Source organism: Neofelis nebulosa, chromosome 7 (assembly GCF_028018385.1).
Source record: "Neofelis nebulosa isolate mNeoNeb1 chromosome 7, mNeoNeb1.pri, whole genome shotgun sequence".
NCBI lineage: Eukaryota > Metazoa > Chordata > Mammalia > Carnivora > Felidae > Neofelis > Neofelis nebulosa.
Genome location: NC_080788.1, coordinates 123,058,967 through 123,071,237, shown reverse-complemented (window position 1 = coordinate 123,071,237; position 12,271 = coordinate 123,058,967). Strand labels below are relative to the sequence as shown.

Genomic DNA, 12,271 nt, shown 5'->3' with positions numbered 1-12,271 from the left:
CAGTACAAGCAGTATACCAGAAACTTCTGTTTCTCCATTGTCAATGTTTACCTCGTGTTTTTGTATTTAAAAAAAAAAAATAATTTTTTTTTAATGCTTATTTATTTTTGAGAGAGAGCATGGGGGTGGGGGTGGGGCAGGGAAGGGCAGAGAGAGAGGGAGACAGAATCTGAAGCAGGCTCCTCGCTCTGAGCTGTCAGCACAGAGCCAGATGCAGGGCTCACACTCACAAGCCATGAGGTCATGACCTGAACTGAAGTTGGACGCTTAACCAACTGAGCCACCCAGGCGCCCCTCATGTTTTTGTATGGTAAATAGAGGGAGAAAAGGCATCGGGTGTGTTATAGAGCAGAGAACTCCAGAGTCCCTTGGGTATTTTATGTGTACTGAGAGTTCAATGTTTGTTCATCTGGTTTGGACCTTCTAACTGCTCTGGACCTTCCTAAAGTGGGAATGCTCAATGCTAGATGACTTCTGTGATAGTCGTGGAATACAAGAGTGAGGTTGATAAAAGCATAGCCCCTGGATTGAAAAGAACAGAGTCCTGTGTATTTAAGAGATTCAACAGTGCTACTCTGGTGAGTTTCACATCTTCTGAGAGACATCTGTGACTGCTTTTCACAGGGGCTGGGAGCAGTTGGAGGTTACGTGCACCCCATACCTAAAGGAAACCCTCAACTCTATCTGGAATGTGGAGGACCATATCAACCCCAAACGTGAGTGAACTTACTTCCTGGAAACATTTATAAGTAACTCTTATCTTAGAAAAATAAACCTTTATAGACTCTGCCGTCACTTTGTATCATTATTGCCATTTCTTGCCTTTTTTAAACTGAATCTCTTCACACAAGTTTTTGTATGAAGGTAGTTCCTTTCCCTTCCCATCCATGTGAACTTCCCGTCTTCCTTAAACTCTCCCTAAAGTGACCAGTGACTTCACTCAGGACCAGAGCTAATTTCCTCTTTTCATTTTCCTTGCCTCTCTCTGGATTTAATGCTTCGCCTTGACTGCCTGCAGTGCAGGCCCACCTCTCTCATCTCCTTCTGGGCTGTTCTGTCCCCTGTACCAGGGGTGCTTTCTACTCTCAAGGCTTAGAGCAGGCTGGTGCTTTCCCTTTATGCCCCTATGTAGAGCTCCTCCCCTCCCCACAGCCAGCCAACACTTGTACAGAAAGCGATGGCCACAGCCCTTGATCTGAGCCCCATATCTGTACTCCCAGGCTCCTGTTTGACATTTCTACATCAGTGTCATCTTCAACTCAGTGAATCTTTGGATTCATCATCTGTCCTCCCCAACCACCCCTTTCAAGCTTTTGCTTGATTTCCTTTCTCCATGCTTCCCATTTTCCATTCTTCTTACTACCTAGTTTAACCAACCAGCTAATTAATTAACCAATTAAACAACTCTTCAGTGAGTATGATGGGAAGACTGGGGGCCCCAGGAAGACACTGGTGGATGATGTGGACTTGGCCCCTGTCCTCACAGACCTGCCTGGCAGGGAGAGCAACATTTGAGGCTGTACCATAATGAAGGGTGGTGGTGCCGAGAGCGGTAGCCACACCAGGGACAGACCGGGGACAGGCCTCATCATCTGTTGCCTTTGTGTTTCTCCAAATGCCTCATGAGTGCTTCACACAAGCTGAAGGCGGATGATCAAGAATTGGGTCAAGCTTTCTTCTGTCTCCTCAACACTCCTACCTACTGGTTAGCCAGAGCATCAGGAAGGCTGCACTCAGACTCTGGCCACAGTGTGGATGCCGTGGACAGCTGGGAGAATGTGCAACCAAGGTTTTCTTCTCTGTCATTTCTTTGCCTAGTGCCGAACATCAGCCTGGACGTGCTGCAGCCCAGTTTTCCTGAGGTCTTGCTGGAGTCCCACATGGTGATGATCCGGGTACTGTGGCCCCTCTCATTCAATGGCTTCTCTACGAGCTCTTACCATCCACAAATTTGCATCACAGATCAGGAGCCATGTATAGATCCACTGCCCCCTCATGGAGGACTTTGAAAGGGTCTTCACTTACAGTTTACTTGGTTTTCAAAGGCATTTCCCTTATCACAGAATGATGATAGTGGTGATGATAATAATGATGATGACAACAGACACCAGTGCACACGTATGTAGCTCTTACGTGCCAGTCACCACTCTAAGCACTGCACGTGAACTACTTATTCAGTGGTTATTACAGTCCTATGGAGATTATTGTCCCCAGTTTATAGATGAGGGAATTGGGGCACGGAGAGGTTAAAGCTGCCCAGGGTCACACAGCTAAATGTAAGAGGTGGATCCGGGCTTCACAGCGAGGCTGGCAGAGTCAGTGCTGGTTACTGCTACACTCTTCCATTTCTAAGTGATTCTCAAATCTGTTCAAATGGCAGAGCTCCTGAAAGCCAGAGTGCTCTTGCTTGAAGAGCATGAGATGCTGATAGTTCATTCCATCACCTGAGGTTAGAATGAATTAGGATGAATAGCTAACCTGAGCATGTTGTTTAGCTGCAGCATAAAATGCCTACCATGAGCCCCCTCAAGTTCCTAGACTTGGGAACTCTTTAGGGGGCCTGATTGAGTCTTTTGCAGGTTTTATAAGATTCTTTGTTTGTACTCTCCATCATTGGTATCTGACAGCAGTCGTAGCTCAAAGGCGTAAGAACAATTGAGAGAAGAGAGCTTTAAGTTGAGAAAGTTCTACCCATTATCTTAACTTCTCCCGGTGTGTTAGAGAAACCTTGCTGCAGTGTGGATGTATAGAAGAGACCCCTTTCCTTTGGCTTATGGAAACCAGTGTTCTGCAGGAATGGTGTTTAAGAGTCACTGTATCCCAAGTCAGGTTTGTGATTATCACTCTACCCACAGGGCAGCAGAGAGGTGTAGTGATTGTTATTTTTCCCCTGCTGAGCCGTTGTCAAGTGGACTTCCCTGGAAGTGATTTTATAGGCGGTACTCAGTAAATATAGTTGACTTCTTCCACCAGATTAAATTAAAAAATTCAGATTTTGTCATTTTTGCACATTGCGAGGTGATGACTTCACATCAAGTGATCTCTGGGTCACTTCTTCTCTGACTCTCTGCTTGTAGCTGTCACTGTGGCCTGATGACATAGCTCCTTTGAATATGTGCCTGTCAGTCAAAATATCATTCTAGGTCTGGGTAGAATTTTTTTATTTTTAAAGTTTTGTTAACTTATTTTGAGAGAAAGAGCACATGTGTGTGTGCATGCACACGAGCGGGGGAGGGGCAGAGAGCGAGGGAGACAGAGAATCCCAAGCAGGCTCTGCACTGTCAGCGCAGAACCTGACATGGGACTTGATATCATGAATCGTGAGATCATGACCTGAGCCGGAATCAAGAGTCAGTCTCCCAGCCAACTGAGCCACCCAGGTGTCCTCGTCTGGGTAGAATTTTAAGACTAAGTCTAAATAGTCTCGTTTCTTCTTTCATTATCTAAGAGGTAGAGCCAAAGAATAAAAGGGCATAAGGGAGCTTTCTTACTCAACCAATGTAGCATCAAGAGGGGGAAAGAGATCAAAATAGTCCAGATGATGGAAACTGCACGGGAGAGGGCTTTTCTGCCAGCTGAGTGGAGGGCCTGAGTCCTGTGCAGAGAAGGCTGCCTCGTCTGGTGAGGTCAGCTGGAACGAGCCCACTCAAGGTGTTAAGCATAGAGAACAGTGTACAAATGTATATGCCTGCAATGGTTACAGACTTTTCCTTCCTTCCATTTCTTGGTTTAGTAAAGGAACTGGATTTCTGACATTAAGGTAGTAAATAGGATGCCCCTGGTTTGTTATAGCTCTGGCTGGAGTCCTTGAGCCTGGGACTGAACTGCACTGGTTTGAAGGAATTCATTTCCCTCCACAGCTCCTTTGGGGTCCAGATTCATTCTTCATTCTGAGGCCCTTCAATGGAGAAAACTGACCTAACTCACAGCATCTTACAACTGTTCTCAGGAAGTGCCTTCTCAATTTGTTCTGATAATGAGGCTGACACCAGACCTGTGCTTAGTATCCAGGGTCCTGATCCTTTCCTTCTTGCCTTTGAAAAGCCCTGATTTTGCCGTGTAGAGGCAGGTTGTTGGACAGTCTTAGCTACTGGATTAAAGGGGCTGAATCTTGTTCCTTCAGGCTAAAGTATGTATTCTCAATGGGTAATATCACCCAGAGGGTAAAATGTATTCTTGGAGGGCAGAAAACCCTTAACTTTTTCATGTATGAAGCATAGGTAGTCATCCAGTATATAGACATATTTACAGTATTGCTGTGGTATTAAAATGTCATTGGAGGCATTTAGGGAAAAAATGTCTGAAAAGTTCCAGGAGGGGCAATAATGAAAAAAAAAAGTTGAGAAACACTAGGTTAAAGTAACTTTTTCCAAGTCTGGGAATTCATCAGATTTCTGGTTCTGTGTTTGAAATTGGGTTCCTGAGGGAACACATAAGTTGGCTTGATTTTGTATCCCCACTAGCTCTCTTCACACCTTCTCCTTGGTCTGAAAGATGGGTGTATGTTTTGTGCTCACAGGAAACAAGTCTTTCATTCTCTTTTCTCTCAAGCATAGTGGGTCTGAATGGACTGTCTCTGGTGGAAATGGAGGCTTGTGTGTTGGGAGAAGTAAGGCAGTTGTAAGCAGGTTAACAGTGACTGAGAATGAGCACCTGACTTCCCTGAAGGGAGGGGGACGGTAGGGGGAGGTTTCCTCTGGACACTTGGCCATATGTCAGAGATGCCCATTGCTCACACTTCTGTCAGCTCTCTAGATCTCTGCCTTGACTAGCTTCTTTTTGCCATTTTCCTGCAGGGGAACAATGGTCTGAAACCCAAGGACAATGAGTTCACGTCCAAACCCTGGCACTGGCCTATCAACTATCAGGTAGGGCTCAAGGCTAGAGTTTATCCCAGGAAATGGAGCCAAAAAGGAGATCACTGAGACTTGGTTGGGTGGGGTGAGCTAGGGTAACTAGGCAAGGCCTTACCTGGCATGAGGTGGCTGGCCGACAGGGCTCTGTTTTTTGTCCTGATTCTGACCCACCTTCCCCGAGAGCTCATGTAGAATTGGCACTTTCTGAGCCTCCTGCCCGGGCTCCCTATCTGTGAAAGGTAACTGGTCTTCCCCCCACCGGAGCACGTGTGGCCTGGATGCACTGGGCCCTGGATCAGTAGGGTGTCCTCTGCCCCACAGGGCCTGCGCTTCTCAGGGATCAATGACACAGACTTCCGTGTATATCTGCTTGGCAACCCGGTGAGTGCCCAGCCCTCTCCCTGTGTAGACCTTCAGCCCGAGGGCTGCAGCTTTCCTCTCACCTGCCCATTCTCCTTTCCATGCAGGTGGTTTGGTGGCTGAATCTGTTGAGCATTGCCCTCTACCTCCTCTTGGGGAGCATCATTGCTGTAGCTGTGCAGAGAGGGGCACACCTGCCTGCGGAGGTTGAAGGTTGGGTCCCTTGGGCTCTCCCTCCCCTGACCTAGCAGCTGGCTGGGGCCTACACTTCTGCTGGGCCATTCTGCCTTCAGCCCCCACTCTCTCCCTTCTTTAAAGCTCAGTCACCGAATGCCTATCTTCCCAACAGCCCTGTAGAGTAGAACATTCTTACCCCCATTTTATGGATTAGGAAGCAAAGGCACAAAGAGAAGAGACTTGTCCCAGAACATACACTTGTAAGTGTAGAGCTGAGATTCAAACCCAAGCAGTCTGACTTCAGAGCCTTTACTTTTTTTCTTTGAGAGAGAGAGAGAGAGAGTGCAAGCACGAGCACGAGAGCAGAGGAGAGGAGCAGAGGAAGAGAGAGAATCTTAAGCAGGCTCCCATGCTCAGCATGGAGCCTAACACATGGGGGCTTGATCCCACAACCCTGGGATCATGACCTGAGCTGAAATCAAGAGTTCGATGCTCAACTGACTGAGCCACCCAGGTGTCCCCAGAGACTTCGCTTTTAACCTTTACACTCTGTAGAGAGCTACCCACCTCTTCTCCTCTGCCTCCTCCCTGTTCCATGGCCCATCTTCTAGTGGGGTAGGGAGGAGCCCCTAGGGCACAGACTGCAGCCCCTGAGACGTTCCCGCAGGCTCTTTTTACCCTGTGCCGCTCCCTCTGTGAACAGCCACAGTCCTAGGCCCCCTCTGTCCCCCTCCATCCTCATCTCCAACTTCACCTCTCTCCTGTCGGCCGCTGCAAAGATCTGTGTGGCAGCAAAGGTGTGGGAGACGGAGGCGGGATGCGGGCAGCTACCTGTGGGATGTGAGCATCTTGGTTTCTTTAGAGGCTAGGCTGCCTCCTGTTGGTATTTGGTGCACCTGCATGGGTGCCAGCCTCCCTGAGTGGGTAATGTGCAAGGCTCTCGAGGGCCAGCTGCTCCTCTCTTCCAGCTGCCTAGGCTTGCTCAGCATTCTCCAGATGAGGAAAGGCAGCCCGGTCCAGACACACAGCAGGGAAGGGGCAGAGCTGGACAAGGACCCCGGGTCTCTGCCTTCTCCCTGGCTGCTAACCTGGGCTGTGCTGCTTGGGGCCCAGGGTTGTCCCAGGTCCTGCTGCGAGGAGGCGGTCAGCTCCTGCTTGGCTGGATTCTCCATTACTTCCCATTCTTCCTGATGGGCCGGATTCTCTACTTCCACCACTACTTCCCAGCCATGCTCTTCTCCAGCATGTTGACAGGTCAGCACTGCCTACCTGGACCTGGGGGAGAGGGGCAGAGGAACAATGCTGAGGGGGGTCTCCCTGCTTCCTGACCTGGAGTGGCTCCTTCGTGCTGCATCCCCAGAAGTCATCCTCTGACAGACTGGCGCTAGGTCTCTTCTTTCCCTTAGGCATTCTGTGGGACACTCTCCTGCGGCTCTGGGCCTGGAGCCTGGCCTCCTCTTCCCTGGCCAGGGGCCTGTATGTGGTGGGAAACCTGAGCCTGCTCCTGGGAACTGCCTACAGGTGAGTATTCCCCACTCCTTGCATAGCTGTCCCCCACTCTCCACCCACAAGTCTGATGCCTCTGCCCTGGATGCATTTTAGAATCCCCTGGGATTCTTAAGCACTCTGCTTTTAAACTCTGCTTTTAAAGCACTCCGGTAACTGGGCCCCACCCCCAGAGGCTCTGATTCCATTTTTCAAAGCTCCCCAGGTGACCCCAATGTGCAGCCAGATAGGAGAAACAGGGGCTGACTCTGCATTCTTTCCTTTTACCAGTGGGTTCCAGGTTTTATATGACCATGGCTCCCTACCAGACAGCTCTGGAGGAGGCAGGGTGAGGGAGAGGGTGGGAAGAGTGGTGTGGGCTGTGGCTCAGAATAACTGGAAGGAGGGTGTTTGGCAAGCCTCCCCTCCTCTCCCCACCTTCATGCCAGTCTCACAGATCCCCTGTTGAGAGTCACTGGCCTTTAGTGCTGCCAGGGAGGCAGCATTAAAGCATGAACTGCAAATGGTGGGTCTGTGACCTGAGAGCACATGCACATTATAACATATACTCTGAGCCAAACAGCCATGACCAGACCCCTGGGCTGGTCTCTCCCTGGGGCCTCTTGGGAGGAGCCCTTTCCTTCATTGTCATTAAGTCAGCATCTGCTAAGCTCTCAGACTACAGTGTGCCCAAATGGCGAACACAGACAGACTGTGGAGACAAGAACAAGCAGATCTTGTAGGTGGAGAAGACCTAATGAACTCTAGCGGGGGGGGGGGTGGGGGGGTGGGAGGGGGGAGGGGGATGGCTGAATTTCAAGGGTCTGTAGGGCCGCTTGCCGATGCCAAGGCACTGGATGCCACCTGCCCCCCTCTGGATTCTCTCTCACAGCTTCTACCTCTTCCACCCTCTGGCTTACGGGATGGTTGGTCCCCTAGCCCAGGATCCCCGAAGTCCCATGGCAGGACTAAGGTGGCTTGAATCATGGGACTTTTGAGACTACTGCAAGGACTTCAGCCTGAGTCCAGGAACTTTCTGGGCATAGCCAGCTGTGCAGCCAGCCCTTGGACCCTCCCAGCTGTGGGCAAAGCTGCCCGAGGAGCCTGAGGAATTCTGCTGCCTTCCAGGACCGAGCTCTGGAGGCACACCCGGAACTTAACCCAACACAAGGGAGAGCCACGGCTCTGTCTGCAGAGGTCCCACCACTGGGAATGGCCCAGCAATAGAGGACACCACCTCTCTGGTCTGTTTCCCCAAGTGTGCAACATAAGGAGGGATGTGTGTGGGGGTGTGAGGGTACATGTGCCCATATACCTGTGGAATATAGACTGTGACTGTGGACAGCTGAGTGTCATAAACTCAAGAAATAGTCCAGGGCTACAGTAGTATTTTCTGGTATTTTCCTTCACACTGGATTTGGTTTGAAAGTAAGACCATCATAAATTCTCTGACCTCCAAGAAGGCTGAGCTCACCGACCCCACTCTGGGATATCACCAAGGGCAGAGCAGACGGGACTGTCCACGCTGCACCGCTCTCCTCCCAACAAACAGAGCGGAGCACCTCTGGGCTGGAGGGCCGGCCTCCCAGCTGCTTCCCGGGCGGCAGCTGCTGGGAAGTCTCCAGAGCAAGGCCGCTCGCTGAGAGCTCACCAGCCCTGGCTTCCTCACTCTCAGAGTATTACGTGATGTCTTGTGGGAGGAATGGCACCCTATCCTGGGCTGCTGTGTGTTCGCAGGGCCTGCTCGCCAGAGGTTTTTCTTGCTACGGTCCTTTTCCCTCTGCACCCAGCCTGGCTGCGACAGTGGGGCAGACGCACTCTCCTGATGGCTGGGAGAGCTTTTGGGGCCCCTTTCTTAGCAGCCGAGGGTGATGGGCAGCAGGGCAGGGATCTGTGGTGCCGGGCTGGGGTCCCAGTAGGCCGTGCGGCCCGTCCGGATTGATGTCCCTGTCACTCATGAGGTGTTCCTTTTACTTCTCTAGTCTTCCCCTGCTGACACCCCATTTCCGTTTCATTCCCCTTTCTCTGTGTCACTGTTTCACTAATCTCTTTCCCCAAGGACCCAGAGCACCTAGAAATGCAGCAAAGCTTCTACTCTCTGCCACTTTAAAGCCCAAGGAAGAAGCTCAGAGCTAGCTGTTCCTTTCACTTCTTCCCCAAATAGAAGAGATTAAGGAAACCCTTGGGTGAGAACCGAACCAGCCCAAGGCCAGCTCCTCAGCCTGCCTCCCTCCCGCAAGTACATGACAGAGTATTTTGTCTCGGAGGGCTGTGATGCTTCCAGGTTTAATGATGAGGCTCTGCCACACTTCATCTTCCCTCCTCTGTAGCCCCCACCAATTCTGACAGGGTCAGAGCTCTTTAGAGCATCTCTGGGAGGCGGTTGCCACGGAGACTGGAAATTGGTCCCAGGGACAGACTGTGCTACCTACTGGGCGGTGGGGAGGGAAGCTTCTGGCCATCCTTAGCCGTTCGGACCAGCCATCATTAATGTTAATAGAGGAAATGCAGCAATGTCAAAAGCAAGGCAGGTTTGTTAATTAGATCTGGGGTGTGATGACCTCCCTCTCCCAGGGCTGCAGCCCTTTTGACTTCCCCTGGCAGGAAGTGCTGCCTGTGTGCTGAGTCTGGGCTGTGTGCTTAATTGCATTTCTGGAAGGAAAGAACAGGGATGGAGAACCTCTGCTTACGCTTTCCACCGCACCGCTGTCTCTCCTCCCCAAAGGCAGAGAGTTGGTTTCTTCTGAGCTGGGTGGGGACAGCCATTTGGGTGGGCTCTCCTGCCCACCCAGGGCGAGTGCAGGAATCTGTGCTTGCCTCTCAGCTGAGAGCACTGGCCTGATGACAACTGGGAGGTGGCCGTTGTTCCCTTGCACCTTCTTCTTTCCTAATAGGAACTTGTTGGAAGGGAGGAACCCTGAAGGAGCCAGAGGGGCAGCCACTCTGGGGGAGGGTGGGGAAGGAGAAAGCTCAGCCAGCTTCCTCCCCGTGGCTCCCTCCTCATTTGGCCACACTGGGAACGAAGGGTTCTTCCGTCTCTTCTACTGTGTTCCAAGGATGAGAGAATTGCTTGCTCACTCCCCCCGCTTCCTCTTAGCTCAGATGAACAGACCTTTCTCTGGGGACGAGGCTGTGCGGGTGGACGCAGCTGCAAGTGTTCAGGTTCTGTTGTTGGCAGATGCTGGGGAGAGGGGCTGTCAGGGTGGTGCCCTGAGTATGAGCTCCAGTGCCCAGGAATCGGCGGAAATGTGATCTGCCCCACAAACTTGCTGGTGGAGGAAGAAGATGTTTGTGAGCACAACCTCCAGCCAGCTTCTTGAGCCACAATTTTATATTAAAAAAGGGTTTCCACAGATAATCAGAGGCCATTTACTTTTGTAATAAATAGCCCTTATTTTGAAAGCCATGGTGTTCTTGTTGTACTTAATTGAACCTGACTTTCCCTCGGGCTCCCAGAAAGAGAGGAATGTTTTGAGGGCAAGAACCGTTCCACTGTGTCCCGGTGTCTGAGACCATTCTAATTTCAGCAGAGGCCCTGGCTGGGCAGGTGAGCCCCGTCACCCCGAGGGACATTGGGGCCCTCCCACGTACAAGGTTACTTGAGTAATGAGGGCTGTTCTTTTATTTAAACTTATCCCAAAATAAGTAGGAAGCTGGACTGTTTCTCTGGTAACCTGCCACACAGTAGGGCAAGGAAAGTGGAGAGTAAGAGTGTCCATGTCTGAGACAGCCACACAGCCCAGCACTGTAGCAGCTGCCATTGTGCTCGCCAGAGGCCCCATCTCGCAGGGGTCTTCTGTCATCAGGAGCGATGGCGAGCGTCCCAAGGAGGTGAGCGCTGGTGTGTGTGGGGCGGTGGGTGGAAGAGGAGAGGAGTGGCACTGCCCTGTGAGGTGCAGGCGGCCTGACTCCCCCTCCCCCTTGAGACAAGAGGGGCTGGAGGAGGCAGGGAAGGGGACGTGCAGAGCTTCAGGGGCAGGAAGACGCCGAGTCCAGGCAAGTTAGGAAGGGACCAAACACACTTGACCGGCACAGCTTAGTTTACTAAGCACCGACACATCAGTGACACTTCATCCTCATAAAGGCACAGTGAAGCCAGTGCTGCTTTTGTCTCCATTCTACCCATGAGAGATTAAATTATTTGCCTCAACTCTTGTGATTAGTCAATATCAGGGCCAGGACTGGACACCAAGTTGGGCTTTTTCTGTTTCTCTGGCTTGGTTCTGGGATAGAAGCACCTTCCCAGAACAACAGACAACCCTGGGTCCCCGGGGAGAAGGCCTGGACTCAGCTCAGAGGTGTCCACGTTTAGCACGTTCCTTTGTGCATTCTGCTTAACGCATCCACAGTGCACCCGGGGCCCAGTGTTTCCTGGTGCACCCAGACCAGTGGTTTTCTGGGAGGGGAAAAAAGGCCTGGTGTATAGCACTTGCCAATTTCCATGGTGTACATATTCTCACCATGGCCCATTTCAGGCTAGCAACCTGACGTCACTAGATGAGAATCTGGAAGGATCAGTGCACACCATTGGCTCTCAGAGGCGATCTAAGAGTCAGCTCCAGTATACCAGTACCAGTACACCAGTCAGTAACCACTGACCCAAACCCAGTGACCTTGGTTTGGTCTGAACTACGGATAGAGCTCTTGGTCATGGTCCATTAAAGTGAAGGGGGCAGAGGAGCACAGAGGTCCAGAGAACAGGCTGGAGTCAGACTTGAGGGCAACTCCTGGCCCCACCACTTACAGCCATGTGATCTTGGGCTAGTTACTGAACCCCTGGGCTTCTGTTTCCTCAACGGTATAACCAGATTGAAACAAATGGTACCTTCTTGGCAGAGACAGCGTGAAGACAAGGAGTAAATGACGCAAAGAGCCTTGCACAGAGTTGGGACAGGAGTGCTCCATGAATGCCAGCTCTGTCACTGTCTACTGTCGACAGTCCACTCAGTGACAGCACTGGCTCTAGGACAGCACTCAGCTCTCCTCTGTTAGCACCTCCTGCCTGAGTCATGGCAGATGCCAGGCAAGGAGGGGAGATCCTGGGAACTTCTGATACGGACTCAGACCTTCTGTCTCCTGGAACCTCCTCTCCCCTCTCTCCCGCTGGCCCTGCAGAGGCCCAGCTGGTTTCTCCAGCCTTTTCTCCCAGGGAAGCAGGCATTACAGTGCACTTAGCAACCCTTCTCCTGGCTCTAGAATTCTAGGCAGAGTGAGTGCTGACTCTACCACTTACCAGCTAAAACCATTAACTGCCATGAACTAACTTATTAGACCCAGACACTTTCTCCCAAAGGAGAAAGGAAGCAAGAAGTTCTCAAGTAGAGACTGTTGCCAGGAAATGCAGACTGGGTAGAGTGGGAAACCTTAGATAAGCCAGGTGGCCTGCACAGAGC

General features: G+C 51.3%; 1 protein-coding gene across 3 annotated transcripts in view; it reads left to right on the top strand.

Annotated features, from left to right (window-relative positions):
* POMT2 (protein O-mannosyltransferase 2) overlaps positions 1 to 10,280 on the top strand; it is a 43,738-nt gene extending 33,458 nt beyond the window's left edge. For all 3 annotated transcript variants that reach the window (XM_058739824.1, XM_058739822.1, XM_058739823.1), the window contains 8 exons: positions 625 to 716; positions 1,819 to 1,895; positions 4,797 to 4,868; positions 5,178 to 5,237; positions 5,324 to 5,429; positions 6,507 to 6,647; positions 6,800 to 6,914; positions 7,771 to 10,280. In XM_058739824.1, the coding sequence (XP_058595807.1) occupies positions 625 to 716; positions 1,819 to 1,895; positions 4,797 to 4,868; positions 5,178 to 5,237; positions 5,324 to 5,429; positions 6,507 to 6,647; positions 6,800 to 6,914; positions 7,771 to 7,876 (769 nt within the window). In that variant the 3' untranslated portion in view covers positions 7,877 to 10,280. The remainder of the gene's footprint in view (positions 1 to 624; positions 717 to 1,818; positions 1,896 to 4,796; positions 4,869 to 5,177; positions 5,238 to 5,323; positions 5,430 to 6,506; positions 6,648 to 6,799; positions 6,915 to 7,770) is intronic.
* Positions 10,281 to 12,271: the final 1,991 nt, after the last annotated feature.